At 46.8% G+C, this 24,982-nt stretch overlaps 1 protein-coding gene across 1 annotated transcript in view; it reads left to right on the plus strand.

Moving 5' to 3' along the window:
- Window positions 1–6,792, plus strand: part of LOC136501692 (CBS domain-containing protein CBSX1, chloroplastic-like) — a 32,383-nt gene extending 25,591 nt beyond the window's left edge. The window contains exons 6-8 of the mRNA XM_066497216.1: window positions 5,885–6,000; window positions 6,093–6,150; window positions 6,227–6,792. Of these exons, the coding sequence (XP_066353313.1) occupies window positions 5,885–6,000; window positions 6,093–6,150; window positions 6,227–6,301 (249 nt within the window). The 3' untranslated portion in view covers window positions 6,302–6,792. The remainder of the gene's footprint in view (window positions 1–5,884; window positions 6,001–6,092; window positions 6,151–6,226) is intronic.
- Window positions 6,793–24,982: the final 18,190 nt, after the last annotated feature.

Here is a 24,982-nt window from a genome sequence, read left to right on the forward strand (position 1 = left end):
AAGTGTTGTAGCAGTACTCCGCCCACGGAAGCCAGTCAAGCCAGTCCCGCGGGCGATCGCCGGTGATGCACCGGAGGTACATGGCGATGGTCTTATTGACAGCCTCCGATTGTCCGTCCGTTTGGGGTGGAATGCGGTGCTCAGCCGCAACTGGACGCCGGCGCGGCGGAACAGGTCACGCCAAACGTGACCGGTGAACACCGGATCGCGGTCACTGACTATGGAGTCAGGAAACCCATGTAGCCGGACGATCTCGTGGAAGAATGCTCGAGCCACTGACGTTGCCGTGTACGGGTGCCCCAACGGGATGAAGTGGGCGAACTTGGAGAATCTGTCCACCACCGTAAGAAGGACGCTCTTGCCATGCACCTTGGGCAGTGCCTCAATGAAGTCCATCGCGATGTCCGCCCATACGCGGGACGGCACCGGCAACGGCTGGAGAAGCCCCGTGGGGTGCAGTGCCTCCGTCTTGTTCCGTTGGCAGGTGGAGCAGGTGCGGACGAGGTCGCTGACGGTGGGGCGGTCGTGGTCAAGGTAGAAGGTGGAGCGGAGGCGTTGCAGCGTTTTCTGGACGCCCTCGTGGCCCGTGGTGTGGGCGAGCTGCAAGATGTCAGGAAGTACAGCTGACGCGGGAGGCACGAAGACGCGACCATCGTAGATGATGAGGCCGTCACGGACACTCCAGTCCCCGCCGTGAGTGCCTGCCGCGACGGCGTCCCGGTGTGCCCGCAGCTCCGCATCCTGGGCGAGCTCCTGGCGTAGGTCGTCGTAGAGGGCGAACGTGGGCATAGACATAGTCGCCAGGAGAGAGGTGTCGCCGTCACAGGTCATGGACAGCGCGTCGGCGACCGTGTTCTGTCGCCCGGGGTGGTACTCGACCCTGAAATCAAAACCAAACAGTTTGCTAATCCATTGGTGTTGTGGAATGGTTGACAACCGCTGATCCAGCATATATTTGAGGGCGTAGTGGTCGGTGCGGACGACGAACGCGCGCCCCCACAGATAGGGACGCCAATGCCGCACCGCTTGAACGAGGCCGATGAGCTCGCGCTCATATGCGGCCACCTTGAGGTGCCGGGCCACGAACGGTCGACTGAAGAAGGCGAGTGGCCCTGCGCCCTGGTGAAGTACCGCACCAAAGCCCGACCCGGATGCATCACAGTCCACCACGAACTCTTTGCTGAAGTCGGGGAGATGCAGGACAGGAGCACCGGACAGGGCGGCCTTCAAGGCCGCGAACGCCGCCTCTGCGGCCGTGGACCATTGGAACGCGTCCCGCTTGAGCAGTTGGGTGAGTGGACCGGCGATGGCGCCGTAGTTCTAAATAAAACGCCGGTAGTATCCGGCCAAGCCCAGGATCCCGCGCAAGCCCCGGACAGAGCGCGGTTGCGGCCAGGCCTGTACGGCGTCCACCTTGGAGCGGTCCATCACGACGCCGTCTTGGCCGACTTGGAGAGGCGTCCACCTTGGAGAGGCCTGTACGGCGTCCACCTTGGAGAGGCCTGTATGGCTTGAATCCTCGGCGGCGGACAGGCGGCGCTGTGGCCGGCGCCTGGACTCTGAGTGACAAAGAGGAGACGGTGAACAGTGCTATGGCTGGGCACCCAAGGGAGACGGTGAGTCTCAATCCCAGGTTTACTCTTCATTGATCAATTGGTTTGCCTTATAGGCGGATTACAAGCATGCCACTAATTTAGGGATAACAAACTAAACATGCATAACAAACTAAACATGCAGCTAACAGACTTGCAACAAACTCCATGCAAAGCTCTTGTGATCTAACCGACTAAAGCTGATCCAATCCAACTGAAGCCGCCCCCTAGCCACTGTTGGCGCGTTGCCTCCTCTGGTACACTTGGCCCACCATAACAGCTAACTTCTGTATTTCAGTGACAGGAATTTGGGGGAAAATAGTACCCATATCAGAATGCTTGACAATAGTTGAGAGGCTAGGGAATTCAAAAGCATGGCAAGTAGGTGAAAGCAAGATGTTGCCTAGCAGATCAGTCTGGGGCTTGACCTTTTTGCCTTTGTTCTTGTTTCTGGTATGTGTTTTTCCAGTGGGAATGACAGCAGGTTTGTGTCCATCAAGCTTTTCTATGAATCTTGGGCTCCTTCTAAGCTTTATGGTGGAGGTAGGAGTACTGCTCTCTCTCTTCTGTGACTTAGAATTTTCGCCTTTGCTTGAACAGATCTTTCTCTTCTGTCTCCTAGAATTTTCACCCTTGTTTGAGCTGTCTGCCAGGGTTTCAGTGGTTGACTGGTTATTTCCAAAGATATTTCCAATATTCTCTGAGGAAGCGGTAGAGTCTTACCGCCTGTGACCGGAAGGTCCCGGGTTCGAGTCGCGGTCTCCTTGCATTGCATAGGCGAGGGTAAGGCTTACCAGTGACACCCTTCCCCAGACCCCGCATAGAGCGGGAGCTCTCTGCACTGGGTACGCCCTCTGAGAAATGGTCCACCAGCACAGCTTGCTTTTCATAGCTACCACCCTTGTTTTTGAACCTTCTTCTGTAATACACCTTAGTGATTTGTGCGGGCTTGTTCATGGCGATAGCAGGTGGCACCAGCAGGTATGGCTCAGGCTGAGCTACTAGTGGCTCATGAAGGATCAGTTTGGAGCCAAAAGAGGGGCCATCCATATTGTTCTGGTCTGGAATGTTGACGACAATATTGAGGGATGTGATCCCTAGGGCAGCAAGGTCAATTTTTACGAGAGAACTTTTGATGGCAAGACTTCCCATTACTCTGGAGTTAGCATTGCCGTAATTGGCCATTAACTGCCTCAGCCCATCAGCAAGGAATTTTGTGATAGCCTCTCTTTGTTCAATGTCTGCTTGGCTTTCTGACAAACTGATATTGCAGTTATTGATCCTGATAAGCACTGCTGCTGTCCAATTGAGGTTCACGTTGGCCTGCAAATGATTTTGGGCAGCTTTAACTTGGTTGATCATCAGGGAGTCCTGCACTGTCATCTGGTTATCAATGTTGACTTCTCTAACAGCACTCTGTCTAGGCTGAAGGAGAGTTGCAGCAGCTGAGGATGAGGCTGCAACACCCAGAACTGCCTATCCCTGGTCTTCCTCCATGGCCTCTTGATTCTGATTGTTTTCAATTAGCTGTTCCATGAGCTGATCAGTCATCTGGATAATATTCTCATCTTCTTCAGGGACCACTGAACCCTCAAAAGGGTGTGGGTTGCCACTGTGAGCAGGTTCCACCGGCTGGGTGGGAATACAGAGGGTCACAGTTTGTGAGACAGGGGAAGGCAAAGGGGCACTCGTTGCATTGGGCCCTATAGACCATTGGATGGGGGGAGACTTATCGATTCCATCTTCAACGCAAACTGTCCCGGATGTGAGCTTGTTGGGCTTGGCGGCCCATTTATGCTGGAGGTCGAGTTTTCGTTTGACACAAAATCGGGCACGGTGGCCATAGGAAAAGCAATGTATGCACCTAATTTCTCCACTGCACTCCCTAACTAAATGATTCGGGCTTAAGCAACGAAAGCAGAGCCTAACATTAGTGTTGAGAGAGAAGTTAAATCGATCACCTTGGGGGAGATGCTTGTCATTATCCTGTCTTGGCTGTGGAGCTTTGGTAACTTTGCAGTTATGACTGCTAATGCCGAGATCACTTTTGAGAGTTTGAGAAACATCACTGACTAGGACAGTCGAACGATCTCTTTGCTGATGATGAACACCATGAACAGGCTGAGTATTATGGATAGCTCGATCAGCTTGAATACCTCGAACACTTTGAACTTGGTTGCTTGGAATAGTATCAGCAATAACAGAGGGGTCATCAGAGCTACCAGAGCTGCCAGGGACGTCTCCAAACTTAGAATCCGAGCCTTGAACGTGATGGAGGCAAAAAACAGTGGATCTCTCACTCCCCAATGGAGTTGAGGGGAGGCCAAAAAACACTGGAGAGGAAGTCAGAACTGGGACTGGGCAAAATAAATCTCCAACTTTGATTACTGAAGAAAGTTCTTTGGGACGAGATTTGCTCACTGGAGAGTCCAGTACTAACTTTTTGCTGAAGGAGACCTTCTTACCAGACAGCTTACACTTGTTTTTTTCTACTGATCTTTGTTGTCCAACTATCTTCTTCCTTCTCCCATCTTCTCCATTCACGTAGCCAGTCAGCACCTCCATCACGCCACAAATGAAAGTATACATCAAAATGGTCTGTTGTGATTCTCCTAAGAGCTCGGACAAACAAACCCACATATTTGGAAGCAACAGAGAAACGAAAATGGCGCTCTTTCAGAAAGGTCACACGAAACCCAGCAGGAGTGCCTCCAAGACAGCAGTGAAGAGCCATGGCTACTGAGTCTTCAGTCAACCGAAAAAGATATCTGCGGAAAACCACTAGCAAGAAGAAGGAGCCATCCGGCGAAGAGGAAGTGTGGTGAACTAAAGAGAAATTATGAAAGACTTCAGCTTGGAACCTCTTACCAGGAGAGCAATCCCAATCCTTCACTAGGTCCTTCAGCGCAGGGTCCTGTTCCAGCTCGAGAAGGGCACCTGGTGGGAGCGGCGTGCGTGCCATCAACGAAGAGATGTGCTCCGCTCAGAACGGGAACACGGCGGGGGCGGGAGGGGGAGCTCAGAGGGGCGCAGTGGGGATGGACGACGGCGGCCAGAGGGAGGCGACGGGCGATGGGGTTAAGAGTGCTAGCGGACCTCGATGTCTCGCTCCACAGGCCCCGCCCGGGTGCCACCAAGATCCGACGAGATGTACAGGGGCCTCCGCATCAGCCCCTGTGTCGGCACCGCCCCACACAACCAGGCGCGCTACGCGCGTGGACCGCCGGCCTCGCTACCCGCGCCCTGCCGCCGCCGTGCGGGGCGGGGCGCGGAGGACGAGCGACGGAATCCGTCGGCACTGGAGGCGGGGAGGGGGGAGGCGATTCACTTACTGGTCACAACAATGTTATTAAATCAGCTAGTCGTTGCTAGTCGCCTTGGTACCAACCAGGACGATTAGTCGACGACCAGGACGATTAATCGACCTCTGATCGGTCTAGTCATCTATATAATCGTCCTGTAGCAGGACATATATGCAAGGTATACATACCATATACTATATACTTATATAGTAGAAATCAAGCATCAAGACTATATTTCTGGTTAGTTGGTTGTGCCTGTGGCCTATGCACACGCAAGAATCTTCTGGGCAATCGTGCCTATGGCTGCAGCAAGGAAGGGAGGGGGCAGGAGGAGGCATGACAGCTGCGAACCAGAAGGGAGGAGAGGAAGATAGGAGCTGCAGAACGGCAGCAGTGGCTGTTGCTGCTGTAGTCTTCGCACCACAAACTGGCGGCTGATGCTGGAGTATGGACAGGTGTGAAGGGGTGAGGGAGCAAACATAGGTAGGCCTGTGAGCTGATGCAGCCCACTTCCCTGTTGCCTATCTAGTCGTCCAGAACACCTAATCAGACAATTAATCGCGACTAGTCGATGATTAATCAGATGACAAGGTTTCTGGTCGCTCTGATAAGTACAGGGGAGCGACCAGGACGACTAATCGCGATTAATCGGATGACTAGATAACACTGGGCCACACCAGCCCTCATCGTTCTCTCTCTCTCAGTGTATAGCTGATACAGGGCCCATGATATCCTCCTTAACTAACTAATGCAGTGAATGATTCATGATCTGCCCATTAATGTCTTTAATTACAAGCTGAAATCTAGCCAGCACTGATAGCAATGAACCTAAGACACTAGGTTAACCTGAACACACATGATTATTTCTATCACTATTTGGTAGCTGATGCGAAGTTGACGTTTCCCCAGAACTTCTCACTTTACTGAATTTTAAATTTTGCCATATCAACTTGTCCTTTTCTTGTTTTCACTTCTTGCCTACTTCTGTAGACATTTCGTGAGATACAAAGGCTCTTGAGCAAAACCAATGGGAAGGTTATTGGTGATGTTATGACCTCAGCGCCTCTTGTGGTGCGTGAAACAACTAACCTTGAAGATGCTGCAAGGTATGTTTGGAACACGGCTTCTACTTCTCCTTTGTTTTCTCCTGGACATCTTCAATATTATCCTCTAAAAGTGGTTGTACTTTATTCTTCAGGTTACTCCTTGTGACCAAATATCGCAGGCTTCCAGTAGTTGATAGCTCAGGCAAATTGGTGAGGACACTGTTGCGATTCCTTTGTCCTTCTTTTCCTTTGGTTCTGTTGCCCTGAGACAACTTCGTCCTGTAAGGTTGGGATTATTACAAGAGGGAACGTCGTCCAAGCTGCCCTCGAAATCAAGAAAAAGGTTGAAGGGACACTCTGAAATGGTTACCTCTAGGGATCCTTCTTGCTGCCACATGGGGAGCTTAGGACTTCGACACTCTAGTTGGCAACTGAAAAGAGACTGTCAGAGTGAGCAATGGAAGTGGCCATGTTTATGAGATTTTTCCCGAGAAGCACAGATGTATGTATAGTGTTTGTTATATATGCTGATGCAGTCCTTGCTACACTTGTTCTGATTTCCTGGGGCCCATGATATGCATTAAGGGCTTCTTTTGCACACCAATTCCTCTCGACCTGTCTTGTTTGGGTGCACACGTATCTAGCTCAATTCACATGTATTGAGGTACATTGAAGTGGAAAATGAACTAATCTTCACACTTCAAAACACATGGACTGTGGTAACCGAGCGCAGCCAAACAACTTGTCATATGGATTTGGTGGATTGGAATGTATCCAAACAAACACCACAAAAATGTGTATTATTGATAGTCGTGGGTAGGATGCATACTCAAAGATGTGCTCTCTGTATTATTAGTAAGTAGTCGTGTGATAGGATGCGTAAAGATGTGCTCTCTGTACTATTGGTAGTCGTGTGATAGAATACGTGCTCAAAATGTGCTCGTTCGGTGGGGTGTGCTCGTGTGATCCATCTCGTAGAACGTTAGGGCAGTTTTTTTTATTGTTATTGTTATAGTTGTCTGTATATATGATAAGGAAAATGTATATCGACCAGTACAGATATGACTCATCCGCTAAAGTGAAAGGTCCCATGAGCTTAAATTAGGTACCTAATTTTATTTCAACGTAAAGGCTAAAGAGAACGAACAAGGTAATGAATGATTGAACTGTTTTTTTTTTCATTTTTGTTTGATTGATCCGCTTTTACATATAGCATGCCAATGGACGTGATGGCATCTGCTCGGAAAGTCGGTGCTTCACAATGACAAATTCACAAGGATAAACAATAATCGTAGTATTAGATCTATAGTTAAAAATTAATCCTAGTCAGTACGTCACCAATCCGTGAGTAGTATCCGTGGAGATAGGATCACCCTTCTCGTATTGGTCCGTTTTGCTTTTTCAACACTCCTCTTGATCGTAACCAGTCTTAAAATCAATCAAAAAATCAAATAGCTTTAATCCTCAAAAAACCTTATAGTAAAAATATGTGATAATAATGTTGTTGTATGTTATTAAACTCCTCAAAAACCTATTGGGAAAAATCACAAGAAAAGATATGTGATATTTTTAAATTGTTGTCCATTGTACACTTTGGTATAACCTCCTCCAAAACCTTAAGGGAAAATATGACTAGGAATAATGTTTTTTCATTCCCTTAAAAAATCTCTTACGAGGAAAATGGAAAATATGGCATGTCTTGAATTCATATTGCTTCATTAAAAATCTTATCGCAACAACATTTTATAAAAAAACTCATAATAGGAAAAGAGCGCAATATAGTGCTTAATACATGTTAATATATTGAGAGTATCTCCCGTGAAGCTTGCTAGTTGTTGCATACTAATGCCACGCCTAGTGAATAAATCCACAATACTATTATAAGATATTGTTTGTAAAACGTTTAGTTCCCCACCAACTTAGGAGCAATATGTTTAGTTATATTGCTTTTAATATAGCAAGTTTGCATCTGTGTAACAGAATCAACGTTATCTTCATAGATAGTCGTGGATGATTCAATGGAACTACTACCACTAGACTGTTATATGTGGTTAGTTATTCTGTAGAGCCATGCACATTCACATGATGCTTCATATAGTTAAATGATTTCGGAATGGTTTATAGAAGTTGTCACTAGAGTTTGTTGGTGACTTCCATGAGATGGTAGTTTCTCCATATAGAAATACAGTCTATCGGAAATTTGCTGTTTCTGCTCCTATTATTGAGTACAATGGTGATTTTAATTTATCTTTCAAACTTTGTGATTTCGTCCTCGTGATTCTGATTTGAAGCTTCCGCTTGCTCGTTTTCATAGCGTTATGTGTCAATAGATGAATCTCTACACCTAAAAAAAACTAAAATAATCATCTACCTTGTGATACAAAAAATGTATACTATCTACTCACAAAGACTACCAAAAAATCTGTACCAAATACATATACTATCTGACCAAATACGTACACTATCCGGCCACTATTCCGCACGGCCGCGCCAAGTCTGAAATCCGAAATCGCGCCTAGTTCTGCAGAGTCTATGTCGGAGCCAATTCTGCAGAGTTCGTGACTTCGCATAGAAAATGGTCAGCACTCAGCAGCCTCGTTGGTAAGGTCGCCAGCCTCACATTATTTATAAATCCAAAAGACATGTACAGGCTGGGCTCGTCAGTTTAATTATTCACAAAAGGCACGGCCGCACGGGTGTACGGGATCATCACAACATCTGGCAAGGCACTTACGGGTGTACGGGATCATCACAGCAGACACCCCCTCCTCCCAATCTCCTAATTGCTACAGCTCCATCCGGACAGCTGTCTCACAGGGGATCAAAGGTGAGCCTAATTTCTCTATCCTTCGATCTCTCAATCAAAAAATGTGCATCATTTCTTTTTATTTTTTGAAGATTGGATTTCATGACTGTTACCTGTCCTATGATCTGAAATTATGCAGCACTGGCAACTTGTCTAAAAATTAATTAAAGCTTTGTTGCCGCTACTCAGTCCCTACAGCTTACCATTATTTTTTTGCTAGATCTCTTCTCCATGGACCTATTGGATAATAATGATGGTCGTACTCCATCCGAAGAACTGAGAAACACTACTATACGAGGTAAAATAATGATATTTGGGATGAACAGGGATGCATATTACGTCCTCATGCAATTTTTTTCAAACAGGTGACCAGAGTGCATCCAATATACAAACAAAAATTGATGCAAATAGGCAGCATAAAAGGGAAAGGGATAAAGCACGTAATGCTAAATTGACTCAAGAAGAAAGAAATGAAAAAAAGCATATCATCTTAAAAAAGCAAAAACTACACTAGCCGGTGACTTGACTACTTCGTCAAATGATCTCAGTCCAGGTACATTATTTTAATAATCAATACATGCAATTAGAAAATGTGCTCATGCATCCTTATAAAGGAATTATTCTTATCATGCAACCTACATCTGATCCAGTCAACAATGTGGACAACAATACAAAGAAAGAGTCTCAAGTCAATGGCATGCAAATCAAACACCCGCGGAGAGGATGGCCAGGCAAGAACGCGAGCGGGGAATTCTAAGACGCGCGCACGGAAAGAGTCTTGTAGAGACGCTCAAAGACGACATAGAGAGTTGCAAAAGCACACTGAAAGGTCCTAAATGGCTATAGCAAGGTGAATAGCCTATAAAAATTCTCTACAAAATCACTAGAGGAAGTGGTTAGTAAACTAAATGGCGTAATGCAATTTTGTTGTAGCTCTACAAGGGTTGCAAGCCACCTACACCAAACAATTCTAGTATATTATGATCTCTAGCCACACAATTTGCTATGTCACTACTTGGCTACACTAGAGAGCTAGTGTTGGGGTTATGATGCCGCGGGTATCTCAGGATACCGATTAGTTAGCCGTTCGGACGGGCCACGATGGCCCAACCAGTAGAGGCCCAGCAATCGTAGCTTGCTTAAGCTACAAAGGCCTTGGGCCAAGCATCAAGTCACGAGGTCCATCACGACCTCTTCATCCTCCTTCCACCGCACGCTACTGAAAGCCCTAGTTTGGTTTTGGCTAATTGATGAAATCTAAGTACTAACCTTTATCATGAGTGTCATATAAGCAAGGTTGGTACACATCAAGTGATGGAGCAATGTGGTGAAGTCCATGGAGGTGAAGATGGACATGAGATGATGGTGATCATGCTCCAACTCAGAAAAGAAGAAAGAGAAAAACAAAAACCAAGTGTTGATCAAGGCAAATGTATCAAATAGGTTTTTGTTTTAGTGATCAAGACACTATAGAGAGTGTGATCACATTTAGGATCGATAGCCGTACTATAAAAAGGGGAAATCTTTGTCTAAGCGGTTATTGAGTGCCACTAGGTGAAGTCATAATTGCATATGCATTAGGACCTAGTGTGCTAACAATTAACCCTTGAAAAATGCTTGGAAAAATGCTAACACACATGCACATGGGTTATACACATCATGGTTAGCAACATGAAAGCAAGGGTGAAATGGTTGAAGTGATGGAAAAAGAAAAGCAGATGTGGTTAAGGATCGGACCCTGCTGGCGTAGGGGGTCCGGACCCAGGGGAGAGTCTGGTCTGGACTCAAACCCTAGACGAGGGGAGCTCAGTGAGCTCCAGACCCTACTTGGCAGGGGTTTCAGACCATCTCGGCAGAGTCCGGTTGTGGACATAGGGAGCAGTGCAGGAGCGTGGTAACTCTGAGCCCTGGTGGGAGGAGGGTCCGAAAGGTGGCAGCTAGGTTCGACTGGATGCGTGCGTATGCTAGAATTTGAATGGGGTGACGTGGCGCATGGAGGTGATCCAAACTGCACTGTGCGTGGTGTGGTTTCTTCAAGCGGACTGGGTCCGGAGGCAAAATCACTCTCGGGGAGCTCTCTGCATGATTTTTGTCTCAACCGAACCCGCGGGAGTTAGAGGGTCTGGACCCAGGCTTCTAAGCCTGGTCCAGAGCTTCGTCTAAGTGTGCGTTTGACCATTGAAGGCAATGGTCATGTGACCATTTTGACTGAGACACGTGGCGTATCACGGTTGGCTGTGGGGGTCCGGACCCTCACTGTTCACGGTCTAGACTGGTTCAGAGCTAGGGTCCGGACCCTACCCGACGGTATAACGGCTCTATCTTTTGGGGGCCCTATAAATAGAGCTCGGCCAGCTTGGGCTCACTCTCTTGCACATTTTCATCGGTGATACATCTTGTGAGCCAAAGCAAACATCTTCTACTCATCTCCATCATTGATTCATCATTAAAGTGAGATTGGGAGTGATTCCTAGTGCATTTGCTTGAGTAATTGCATCTAGTGGCACTTGGGGATCGTTGTGGCTATGGATTTCTTGTTACTCTAGGTGGTGCCACCACCTAGATGGCTTTGAGCAACGGAGCAGCATTGGCACGAGTTGGTGATTGTTCATGGCCATCTCTCGGTGATTGTGAGGGGTCTTGTATCTTCCTCGACGAAGAGCCAAAAGATAACACTAGTAAATTTCTTGTGTCATTGAGCTACCTCACTTGGTGGGTAGGTTCTTGCGGTGCCCAAGTGATGGGCTAGATGTGTGATACCTATTAGCCGTCGAACCACCAAGTGTTGATCGACACAACGAGGACGTAGCTTGTTGGCAAGCAAGTGAATCTCAGGATGAATCTTGGTGTCATTTCTTGGTATTCATATTGTGATTGATTGTCTCTTGCTGGCATTGGTAACACTCTCTACCACTTGTATTACATTCATATTCACTTGTGTAGTGGTAGTTGTAGTTTAAGTAGAGTAGCTATCGCGGGGTTGGAACCGCGATAAGCATTGTTTTTTGAGTCGGTGTCAGAGTACGTGTCTCTGGTGGCTCGGTTGGACTCAAGAACACAAGAATCACAGAGAGGATGCAATGGTTTATCCTGGTTCGGGCCAATCGATTCCCTATGTCTAGCAACTGATGATCCTTATACTCAAAAGCACCCAAAATCGGAGGGTTACAACAGAGTGTAGAGAGAGGTTTGGTAGGGAGTTAGCTTGGTGCTAATCCTGATGTTGCCTCGCTGCCGATGGAGTCTTCCCCTCATCGGAGAGGAGGAAGACGATAGGATACAGTGGAGGAGCTCTTGGTGCCCCTCCCTCTAGGTTCCCTTGCTCTTAGTGCTGAGCAGGAATGGATGGAATGAGATGGAATGATCTGTCTTAGATCGTCCTCTCCCCTAGAGGCCATGGGGAGCTTGTCTTCTTGTGTCACGCCCCGTGCGTGACCCTATCATGGAAGTGGCCAATAGGGCCATGCCCAGGGCATGGCGTCTTGGAGCCCCCGAGCCCCGATGGCTCGAAGCTTGTCTTCTTGCGCCTAGGCCTTAGCTAGCGTCGCAAGCCTAGCAGGAGCCAAGGCTCGAGCTAGGGCGTGTTATCAATCAGCAGCCTAAAGCCCGGGTGAGCCCTCGGGCCTTGTGTGTGGGCTACATGTTGGCGGTGCTTAAACTCATAATCCTACCGCCAACATTTAAACAAAGTAAACAAATGTGAACACCAAGACTTAGAATTAGGGATTTTAACTCACACTTTCCACAAGTTTTGGTACAAGCATGTTTTGCAGGACACAACTATGAAACACATAACAAAATACGCAATCAGGGAAAGCCGAAGGTGCATCCAGGCCAAAGAAACATAGAGTGGCCCATTCAAACACTAAGTCTGGAGCGAAGGCACCATGGGGATGCACTCTAAGTCTAGCCCGAAACCCACCGTGCAAAGGTGGTGGCCACCGGAGGTAGTCAAGGGGCGGCTGACCCATGAGGCGCCCGATGTAACACCCTAGTGTTAAGAATTGCATTTGACATTTGCATTTCATGAGCACAAGCATCATCCAAGCATTCATGAACATGAGCATATAAAATTTCATATCATTCTTATACATTGTCACATGAAATGTTGGTTATATATATATGCTTATGCTTGCAATCATGTATGACCAATGTATGAAATGGTTTTGAGGTCATGAAAACACCTTAGACACATCTAGGATGGTAAATGGAACAATGTTTGTATTCATGACATGGGCCAAATTTGCTTCTAAGTGTTGGTTTCATTTGAAATGCCATTTTCATGATACTAGTTTGACCAAAGTTGAACAGTAGCTTAGATTGTTTGCATGGCTATGTGACCTAAATAAAAGTTGTAGTTCTTGTCATGGGTAACAAACTTTATTTAAGGGTCATGAGCTAATTCAGTGTCTAACATGGTCAAATAGAGCTCACAAGTATCAACAAAATGTTGTTTTGTGACTTTAGAAATTTTCTAAGTGTTGAAACCGTTTTTAGTTTCAAAGTACCTCACTTTGGAGTAATGTAGTTTGTAAACCAGTGAGAATTAGATGATGGTTCCTAAAGCAAAGTTGGAGATCTCATGTAGCTCTACAATTGTTATTAAGGAAGTTTTTGCTAAATCGCCACGGATTAGGAGTTATAGAATCACTAAGTCACGCTATCAGTCATCTGTTGCCGGCCTAAAACCGGCCGGGGCAGCGCGTGCCATGGCTGACCAGCCATAGGCCGTGGTCACCATGTGGCAGCAGCACGCCGACATCGGCCTGGCTGGTCGGGTCAGCAGGGGGAGATAAGAGAGGCGAAGCCGCCGCGCTCACTCACTCTTGCTCTCTCGCCCTCTCTCTGCCTCTTCTTCGCCGTGCCCGTGCGGAACCACAGCGCCGCCATCACCGCCGCACCATCGCCGAGCTCACATGCCACCACTACCATGCCATTGTTCAATAGCTCATGCACACAGCTCCGCCACCACCTCCTCCACCTTGTTGACCCGCTACCACCACCATTTGAGCAAAGGTAAGACCGCATTACGCGTCGCCATTGCCGCCATGGCCACGGAGCATCGCTGAGCTCCGAGCTCACTGTGGCCAACCTTCTCCATCGCTCCTCCTACCTCTTTCTCCTTGGTTCCATCACCACCTTAGGCTATAGATGCTCACGTCGTCATTGTTTAACCACTACCGCCACTGTCACATGGGAACGTGCGTCACCGCCGTGCGCGTCCGCCATGGCTGCAAGCACGCGCTCGCCGCCGCCGACTTCATCGACCGCCCTTAGCCCTCTTTGGTACCCATTACCATGTTGCCTAGAGGTGTTGCACCTTCCCCAATGATGGAGACCTACCTTTGGCCGCTGTCTCGTCGGAACAGTGACACCACCGCCATGCTCTATGCACCGCCGTCCCGCCATGCACGTGGCCGGAGCTCACCGCCGCTTCACCATAGCTCGATTCACACCATAGAGCTCCGCTATAGTTTGTAGATGACGTAGCCATGCTTGCCTGGCCATGCCATCACTGGGGATGGCCGGAGCACCACCGTGGTCCGCCATCGAGCCGCCATGCTCACCGATGAGCTAGCTCCACTGACCCTCCGAGCGAACCAAGGGTACCTATAGGTGCGGAATAGGATGGGGAACATGTTGGTGCCGACCTCAGTCGCCGACAACCTCGCCGTCGATGAGTTCTTCGCTGGTCAAACTACGCCTCTATTTTGTGTCACTGACATGTGGGTCCCGTTGACCCACTGGGTTCCAGCTGTCAGTGGATTTTTGAATTGTTTTCTGGATTTATTTTCATAGATTTGAATGCAAAGTTCAAAAATTCATATCTGGAGCTAGGAATGTCCAAATGAGGTGAACCAAATTTTGTTGATTTCATCTTGAAGTGTACTATTTGATAAAAATATGAAATCTACTGTTTAGGGTATTTTTCTAGGAGAATTAAATTGAGCAAGATAAGTTCTTTTAAATTAATTTCGAGCTTGTAAATTGCATAACTTGAGCTAGGAAGGTGATAAAATTGTGATTCTAATTTTGCTGATCTTGTGTTGACATGCTCTAGCTAGAAAAAATACTAAACCTATAGTAGGCATACTTGAAATATGGTCTTCATATTTAATCCTAATTAATTGCTAGTTTCTAGTGAAATTAATTGGGGGTAAGAATACATAACATATGATCATACAAATTTTTACACAGTATTCTCATGCTAGGAGAAAAGTAAGAAAAATATTAAATGTGTTGCTTGACACTTTTCACTATGCTAAACTATTTTTGCTAAAATAAACCTATGTAACTTGTCATTTTTGTAAAGGTAGTTGTACTTATCCAAATGGCATGAAATTTGTATAGTATACTATTAAGGTCATTTGTAAACTACTGTACTTTTATCATAATTTATTAAGAACTGGAAATATTTATCCTTTAAATCACCTTATTATCTAAGGAAATTAGTAAATGAATATAAATAAATTATTTATATTTAACCAAGATGTTTTCTGTAGTGCTTCTGATGTATATAATTTGTTGATGTTATTAGTTAAGCTTAAAAGTAATTGGTTGTATAAAACTAGTTAATTATCGCTTTATAATTCAACTAGACGGCTGGATGTATAGTTTCTATTTTAGTGATGATTTCATGATGATAATGATCTTTTCTATAAAGATGGTTAATAACAAAGTTGTATATAACTTACTTCTCTACCTTCTGTTAAATTTTCATAGTCATAGACCTTATGGTTTAAGAATTATGGCTGTTAGAAGTATGCTGTCAGAAATGCTTGCTCTCTGGATAGATCTGAATGATTGAATTGTTTGACCTAGATAACTACTAAATAACATTAAGAAGATTAAAATAAAGTTGTAGGAAATTTCATAAGCTTTCCATAATGTCCACAACCATATTATGTTGATGTGTATAACTCCAGTTATGGTCAAAACAAGTGGCTGCTGTCTTGTAGTCTAGAAAATGATTTACATAAGTGTTGTTTAAGTTACTAGAGAAGAGATATGCACCTACTCAGTAAAAAGAAAATGTAACTTGTTATCATCTTAATACAATGTTGTTGGAAACACTTATGAGGATGCATTCATCACATCATATCACATTATATATGTCATCATATATGCATTCGTAATATCTTATTTCATGCTCATGCATATAGGATCATCCAAAGGGATAACCCTTTTGGAGTTTAACGAAGAAGAAGAGGAGGATCAGTAGGAGATGCCTCAGGCCATAGCTCTAGGAGAAGAGGAACAAACCCTCGAGGACCTCCCTGAGTGCTCGGATCACCGACCATCCTCTTTCCTCAAAGGCAAGCCCCGGAGCATTCTAAGTCTCCTATGTTTTACAAAATATCACTGGAGTCCTTTATGTTTGATGCATTAGATTATAAGAGTTGATTGGAAACACTTGATGCATAGAACTACCTTGTCTAGTTACATATACCTTTAACCCTATGTAGGTCCAGGATCGAATATATGCTTAGCCATGCTTAGACCGGTAGAAGTCAGGTGATTTCCTATCACCTGCGAGATATAAGTGGATACCGAAGCACGGTTGGCTATATTTGTTATCATGGAAAAGAACCATGGGGTAATGTAGATGAAAGCCAGGTGAAGTTTATGTATAGGTTGACTCATGTGATTCTGTCTATGCCGATTAAGGACCATACCGTTGTTGGCACTTCTGACAAGATTGAACGCATGCCTCTCACTTAGCTAGCTGGATAACTCGTTCCGATCGTGAAGCCGAGTAGCTCAACTTAGGACAGGCCCTATTCTATAAAAGTGCACACTCTGGATGGTAGTAAGGATGTGCGGGGAGCTAGACATGCGCCCAAGGGCAGGCCAGGCCTGAACGTCTTGGAAGCTGGTTGTCCCTGATTATGCGGCGTTGGGTGAACCCGTGAAATGTGGACCTAAGTTGTACCAAAGGTGACCTAAGGTGACCATTGATCTAGTCTGCCTGGGTTTGTGTTAGGAATAAATTCCCAGCTGGTTGAAATCGATTCGAATCGTCGTCTCTCCCGGACTTATGAGAAACTTGGCTAGCCCCAACATCGTAGTAACTATATTATGGAATGATGGTTATGATGAACATGGAATTATTACACTGGCTATGGTTACTACTATATGCATACCACAAGTTTGGCATAGGCTAGTTGCTAATCTAGAGATGAATAGTTATAATTAACTTGATGACTGAATTATAACTGTATACTTGAATTGGTAAGCTTTTATGCAAAATATTGTCAAGCTAGCTCCACTTATAAAGCCTTGCATAATCCTTGGATTCACTTTATTTTTGGTTTATGATGGGTAAGTCTGGCTGAGTACCTTCTCATACTTAGGGGTTTATTCCCATTGTTGTAGATGGTACATTTTATCATGGCTATTGCAAGAACTGCTTCTATCTTGCCATGGACGAGGAGTGAGCCCTAGGCAGGCATCACTTATTAATCGTTCTCATATGCTTTTGTGGGTGTGATCATGAGCTGGCACTGTATTTGAACTAAGATGGTAGATGTTAGTTTCAAACATTAATTTGCTTCCGCTACTATTTTACTGAACTTGGTTTGTAATAACCTAAATTCATACTCTGATGGATGAACTGTATTTGTGAACTTTTATGTAACGTGTGACATGTATGTTGAATCATGTATGATCTTGGTTGTATGTTGATGGTTAATCAAGACCCTTCATGGTACTCGACGGACTACCGGGTTTATATGGACTCAAGTATGATAGTGCGACCTCTTGCGGACTGCCATTGTACTTGTGCTCTTATAAATTGGTCACCTCTGCTACACTCGACCCCCTGCTGGAGCCACTCGTCCCTCCTTCATCTGGCGGTGGCATGGAGGCATGTAGAGGAGGTGGAAGCTAGGTTTTTGCGCTAAAGATAGCTGCAACACTGCCTTACTCCCTGTATAAATAGAGGGGTAGAGCTCCCTTCTACAACACACAATAAAAAAGCAAGAGAAGAGGAAGAGCTTCATTACTACTTTAGCTTAGCTAGAATAAGAGTGGGAGTGAGTGAGGAAAGAGTTGGAGCACTGCCTAGGGCTTTTGGCAACCTCCCTTAGTGTACACGCTACACTTAGCGGAAGAGTGTCGGAGCTAGCAACTCCTCCACTTGTACCTCTACGATCGTCTTACTACTTGGAGTAAGAAGTTCATGTTTAACTTTGGCATTGATTTCTTAAGAAAGCTAACTTTATTCATTATAAACTTGTGGGTTCATCATCTATCCTTGTGTTGGGTACTCTAGTAGAAGGGCCCTGATATAGACGGATAACCCTTGCATGCGCACTAGAGTAATAGTCCAAAGCATAGACGTGGTGTCTAGGCTTGAAGCTATCTTCGTTTGCCTCATTCCCCATGGTTAAGGGGTAGGAGGCAGGTGGTGATAGCCCTATCTGTCTATTGTAATCCCCCATGTCTGGGTTTGATGTAGAGCTACAGGCTGGCCTCGCTTGGCAGACTAGGTGTGATCTGGTGCCCAAAGCAATTTTATAGTGTCAAGGTTGTCTTCGCTTAGGATATCTATCCTTAGAAAAACCTCACTGCCCAAGTGTCGATGAAATATGGTTGGCAGTCTACCTAGGGGTATGCCCAAGGTAGAAGATTATCGGTAGACAGATGCACAAGCTATAAACAAGATGGTGACACAAGACAGACACGAGGTTTTATCCAGGTTCGGCCGCTGTGAAGGCGTAATACCTATGTCCTACGTCTGATTGTATTGTTGTATGTTAATGAGATATGTTTTTTAGAGGGGTCCCCTGCCCACCTTATATAGTCTGGGGGGCAGGGTTATAGATCTGGAAACTAATCCTAACTAGTTACAATTGCCATAGGTGGCCGGATAAGGATTCCTATTCTAACCGACCAGGATCTTGCTTGATCACCAAATCTGCCTTGATTCCTTGCGTGGGACTCCGAGCAGATTGGCCGGGCCACGCGTCGTCTTCTAGTGGGCCAGACCCCCTGGTTCGGGCCGGCCCAAGCCTAGCCGTAAGGGTATAGGGGTTAATACCCCCATAGCTAGTCTCCGAGCACCATGTATTATGTTGCGACACGCCGTTCGATCTTCTTCAACTAATGTGATCTATCTTCATGTCATCTCCAACTGGCTGAAACATTGACCAAGCAAATGTGCCAATATTCTGGTCAGTATAGAGAGCAGTAGACCACAATTATAGCTGAAGATTCTGGTTGTCCGAAGAATGCATGGTTCTCTAAAGAAAAATGAAAAAGATTCCTTCCCTGATCAAGTGTGCCCACTTGTATTTCTAAAAAGAAATGTAAGTGACCCTTGTACAATAGTAGTTATGGCCAACAGTCAGAGCATAGGGGTTGATAAAATAAGCACATTCATTGTAAGGTGAAGTGTGCCCACTTAGTCCTTAAGCCTGGTAGTAGGTGACGCAGGCACGTGGTGCTAGGGTCTAAAAAGAAATCCCACTTAAGTTGAGAATCCAATCATCGTACAAGCAATACGAGATGCACCGGCAGGTGCATCGTACCGATGTAGTCCCCGAGCTTGCTGGAAGGTGAGGTATCAGCCTTGTAGCAAGGTCTAAGTGAGAAAAAATAAATGCCTCTCAACTGTATGTGAGTACAAATCACATGTAGCCAAGGAGAGCGGTCTCCGAGCAATGTTCGTAGAGTGGTCGGGGCAGTCCCCGAGCACTGAGAGTGGTCGGAACAGTCCTCGAGCATGATGGTGGTCTAGACAGTCCCCGAGCACGATGGTGGTCTGGACAGTCCCCGAGCACGATGGTGGTCTGGACAGTCCCCGAGCACAAGGATAGTCAGCGACAGTCCCCGAGCATGAGAAGCATGGCAAAAAAACATATGCCACTTGTACTATTATTTTGTGTATTTATTTATTTACTTGCTCTATCAAGTCCAATCTGACACGTCTGGTCAAAAAAGTAAATGGGTATAGCACGTCATACTGCCTTTTTGTCTTGTCAAGCAAACAGTTGCGTGGCACCTGTAAGTAGGTACGTCAGCGTGGGCCCTCCCACACTGGCAATGAAGAGGCACATATATTGGCATAGATCTCAAAGCTGTGAAAACAACCATCTGCGGTGCGTGTGCACGTCTCCCAAGAATCTCTGGCAGACGAAATGGCATAACTCTTGGGTTAAATACAGTATAGGATAGGTAAGTTACTTTTTACTGAACCCCATTGTCATTCGCAGTCGCAGCTTTCTTCTTCCTCTTGCCAACCCTAATACATCCAAAATTGCCACCAATCAATCCTCCGCCATTTCCTCGTTCATCAGCAAGGCCAGATTCATGGTGAGAAGTGATGCGCAGAAGAAAGCAGGGGTCATGGCGAAGGAATGGTGGAAATCGAGAAGCAATGAGCAGACCATTGAAGACCTCGTCACCATGGGGGTACTCCACAACAAGGAGCTCGCAGGATGGCATGCGCCAAGGGCGAGGGGTACCCTGATCCACAACCAGGTGAGATCGTGGTGTTCGAAGACTTCTTTAAATGGGGATTTGGGGTTCCGGTACATCCTTTTCTTCAAGGGCTCTGTCTTTACTATGAGATTGGGATTTGCAATCTGCATCCCAACTCGATCCTCCTTGTCGCCACTTTCATACATCTTTGCGAAGCATATGGCGGCTTCCAGCCCCATTTCGATTTTTTCCGCCATCTTTTCTATCTACGGAAGAAAGGAAGCGGCGGTTCAAAGATAGCTAGGGGTGTGTACCTCAACCTCCATGATGGTATGAAAGCCTAGTACCTGCACTGCCCATGGAACACGTCGCTAGATGACTGGTACAAGAAATGGTTCTACATCCGCAAAGAGCCAAACACGATCACACTGTGTGACGTGGGGTACATTCTGGAGAAAAGGACAAGCGGTCAAAGAAGCCCGAGCACCTAGAACAGATTCTAGAAATATTTGGAATGATCCCATGGAAAAAACTAGATGGTCCGAGCATGGTCGGGAGCTTCATCAGCCGACGGATCTAGCCCTGCCAGAGGAGAGTACATCCTGGCTATGAATATCAAGGTAGCGTGGACCCAACGAGGACGAGGCAGGGGGCGCTTGACAAAATCGAAGTTAAAGCCAGAATTGGAGAGCTATTTAACTTAGCTGATCCAAATTATGCCAGATTGAGCGACATCGAGCACGCTTTCAAGCTTGCCCGACCTCCCCAAAGGTAACTCGTCTTGCCCTATACCCGTAGTTTTATATTGTGGTAGGATAAGTGGAAACTTACTGTGTTCACCCATTTTTGTTACCTAGGTTAATGGTCGGGATAGAGCGATAGTGTTTGTGTCACCACCCCCTAGAGTGGAGTGGCCACAAAGAGCTGGTCCCACCACCCAGACCAGCGTCGAGATCGAAGACGAGGACGTCGACTGGGTGGTGCTCGGAGCTGGAGAGGAGGCAGCGGCCCTAGCCGCTGGTAAGCGGCCGGCTGCCCCCAAACAGCCAAAGAAGAGATCAGCGACCACCCTGCTCACCGGGGGGTGCTAAGTATCAATGAGCCGGAGGGGGGCCCGAAGGAGAACCCGACCAACAAGCGTCGGCAGGCGATTTTTGCCTAGTCGGATGATGACGCAGAGGAGGGAGAGGATGCAGACACCTTTCGACTTGTCCCTCGAAAGAGGAGGAAGCAATTGGAGTCGATGGAGCAAGGTATCTCCTCCGTGCCTATGGGACCCACATTGCCAACAGCAGTGAAGGATGCAGCCGGGTCGACCTCAGGAGTACAGCTGGCGACAGGAGCAACAACTCGACCGAGCATGCCACTGACCACTACAGCGCAAAAGGGCAAGCGGCGGAGGGGTCGAGCACCAAGGTCCAGCGACAGTGCTGGATGTAGAGGGAGACCAGGCATCACCCGCACAACATGTGGAGCAAGTATGGCCGAAGAGACGTGCCTTCTCCACATCATTCCGCACTTCCAACATGTACGTATTTGTAACCTTTTTGTAAGTTAGCAATTTGCATTGAATATGGTTGCCTTCTGAACTTATCTCGGATGTACTAGTTCGGCATCCATAGAAAGTTCGGACCAGCTAGCTGGAAGTAGCGTGGCTCTGCCAATAAGTTCAGAATAGACTGCCCAACAGCCGGCCACCGAGGAAGCCATAGCAAAAGATCCATCGGGGCCTCAGCAAGGGAGCAGTCAGACAATAGTCCCTGAGCAGGTGGTCGAGGGAAGAGCCGAGCCAAGCACAAGTGCTCTGAACGCTAAACCTATTGAGGGTAACACCTCAGCATCGAGGGTAACAGAGCAGACCGAGGAGCAGCGGCTAGAGGTGAGAGCACAGACCACGTTTGTCGACGCTGTAGCCCGTGGGAAGGCCATGGTGATCACAGAAGCTGCTGACGCCGGACCAGCACCGAGACCTGAAGAAGAGCCCAAAGAGGACGAAGTGGAGGAGGTCCTGGGCCATCCACCGGACAAGCGACAACATGTGTATGTGTCGTGTTGGTGGAACGACCAATGGGTTGTCCATGAGGAAATCCCTAGAGGTCGAAGAAACCAAGAAAGTTGAACGGGCGGTGAAAAGGCTTGTGACGGAGGTGTAGGTAAGCTTCGCTTCACCCCCTGATCTTGCTGTCTAGTCGTAGCTGTCTTACTTAGCTATCTGCACACATGACTTAATGAAGACCGCAAGGTACCGCAAGAAATGCTTTGACCAGATCGAGGGGATCGCTGCAAGCAACAAGGAGCTGATAGCGGAGGTGGAACGCTTGCGGCAGCGACTCGAAGCCGCCAATAATGAAAAGACAGTGCAAGAGTTATAGAACCAGAACCTAGTCATCCAGCTCAGTAATAAAGAGCGGGAAAAAACAAGTAAGTAGCCATTTTATCATACCTACAACTGACAAGTGCTGCTGCGTTGTTGGTAGTAATAGCTATAGTGTAGGCTTAGATGCTGAAATGATCCGTCTCTGAGAGGAGAACAGTCGTGTGGTCGGGGAGTGTGATCACCTAAACAAGGACAACAGAAAACTAGCGCAAGACCAGTCACAGCTTCGAGACCACACGACCAAGATGATAGAGGAGCTAAAAGGTAAGTTGTCCAACCACCTTTGCTCATTTTCATTGCCTTCCATAGTTTGGCGTAATATAGCGTCTTAACAGCATGTGCGATTTGCAGTTATAAAAATCAATGCAAAGAAGCATCTGGAGGCCGTGATAAAAGACCGTGATGGCTGGAAGGCGTAATGCCAAGAGATCACCAAGGACCGTGACACCTAGAAAAGCCGGTGCCAGGAAGTGGCAAAGGGCATTTTGTCCGGTCCTTAACCTCATCGATCTGGCGCTAGTAGAAGATGCACCAAGGACACCGCAGCTGAGACTGATCGAGAGATGCCAAAAGGCATGGGGATGGTTCCAGGAGTTCGTGAAGGAAGCAGGAGAGTACGTAGGCACACATGTGCTGAGCATGGTACGTGCTCACTACCCCCTGATCGATCTCAAGCGCCTAGAGGCTGGATACCCGAAGGAGGTAGATCCAGACAAGGCCAAGGAGCTACGAATGACCCAACTGGACTTGTCGGCGAAAATAATTGGCGACATTAATCTTTGTGGTGGTGCGACACCACCCATCCAAGGAACGCCATCAACAAGTCAGCTAGGAGCGCCTTTATTTTCAAGCCAGCCGGCGAAGCCTGCGGTCTCGACCAGCTAGGCATTGGCGAGGCCATCTTCTTCAGCTCGATCAATGCCAGAGTCCCCGAGACCCAAGCATGATGTCAAGTCCAGCGAGTAGCAGGTGCCGCGTTCCCTGACCAACCATTAGTGTAGGCTACTGCTGTAGAAGAAGATGTAGTTGTGTTATTGTAAACTTGGACCTTTGCAGGCAAGCTTGTAATAACGTAACTGTATATCAACATGAGCTTGTTTGTTTTGTAGAAAACGTGTTTAAGCTCGGATATCGTGCTGATGTAACTAAGTTAGAATGTGTTGGCATTCTATTTAGTTGTACCAATTTAGTCGACATGTCATCCTAAAAGGTTTGTATGGCCCTGGTTTGTCTTGTGGTCGGAGTGTTAGGTGCGTAGCTTGTGCACACGTAGAAACACACAAGTCAAACCAAAGAGCACCTACCGATCACCCGTAGCATAGAGAGCAGATCCCATGCACGCGTTGGGAGGAACCGGAGATAGGGCCTGCTCTGGAAACTCGAGAAGGAATGGTGGTCAGTTTTAACTGGTAGAGTTGGAATAACAATAGACTTCAAAATGACACATTAGAGTGGTCGGAGAAATCATAATAGCTTTATTGAAATAAATCAATAGTACAAGAGGGGTACATATCTTAGTAGCTAAGCATAAAAACGCCTAAGCTTGTCGATGTGCCAAGAATTGGGTACGTCTGTGCTGTCTAGGTGAGCTAACCTGTAAGATGTAGGGCGTGTAACCTCCTTGATCATGAAGGGTCCTTCCCATGGGGTCACGAGTTTGTGGACGCCAGCCTGATTCGTCTTCCACTTCAGGACTAGGTCCCCCACCATGAAGAACCACTCCTTGACATTCTTGTTGTAGTACCTGCGCAAAACAGCAAGGTATTTGGCTGTATGTACGCAAGAATCGAGCTGCTTCTCTTCTGCAATATTCACTTCTAGCTCCCATACTTCATTGGCCTTGTCTTCATCAAAGTTCTCTACCCGTGCTGATCTGAAGGCTATATCTGCTGGGAGCACTGCCTTAGCACCATAAACCATAAAGTATGGTGATACACCGGTATTGCGACTAGGCTGGGTTCTGAGACCCCAGACCACAGCTGGTAACTCTTTGAGCCATCTTTCAGGAGCTTTGTCATTTTCTCTGTACATCCTCTTCTTAAGTGCGTCCAAGATCATACCATTTGCCCGCTTGACCTATCCATTAGCTCTAGGGTGCGCCACCGAGACGTATTTTACTACTATGCTCCTTTTATCGCAGAAGTCCCAAAAAGCGTTCCTAGTGAACTGAGTACCCAGATCAGTGATGATGCTATTGGGTATGCCAAAGCGGTGGATGACCTGGTCGATGAATGCGACAACCTTTTCTAAAGATGCCTTGACCAGGGGCATGTACTCTATCCACTTGGAAAATTTGTCGATCAGCATAAAGACGCATGTAAATTTCCTAGGGGCCAGTTTGAAAGGCCCGATCATATCTAGTCCCTAGCATGTGAGGGGCCAAGAGGTTGGTATTGTCTGAATCTCATGTGCTGGTACGTGGATTCTCTTGGTGA

Source organism: Miscanthus floridulus, chromosome 13 (assembly GCF_019320115.1).
Source record: "Miscanthus floridulus cultivar M001 chromosome 13, ASM1932011v1, whole genome shotgun sequence".
Lineage (NCBI taxonomy): Eukaryota > Viridiplantae > Streptophyta > Magnoliopsida > Poales > Poaceae > Miscanthus > Miscanthus floridulus.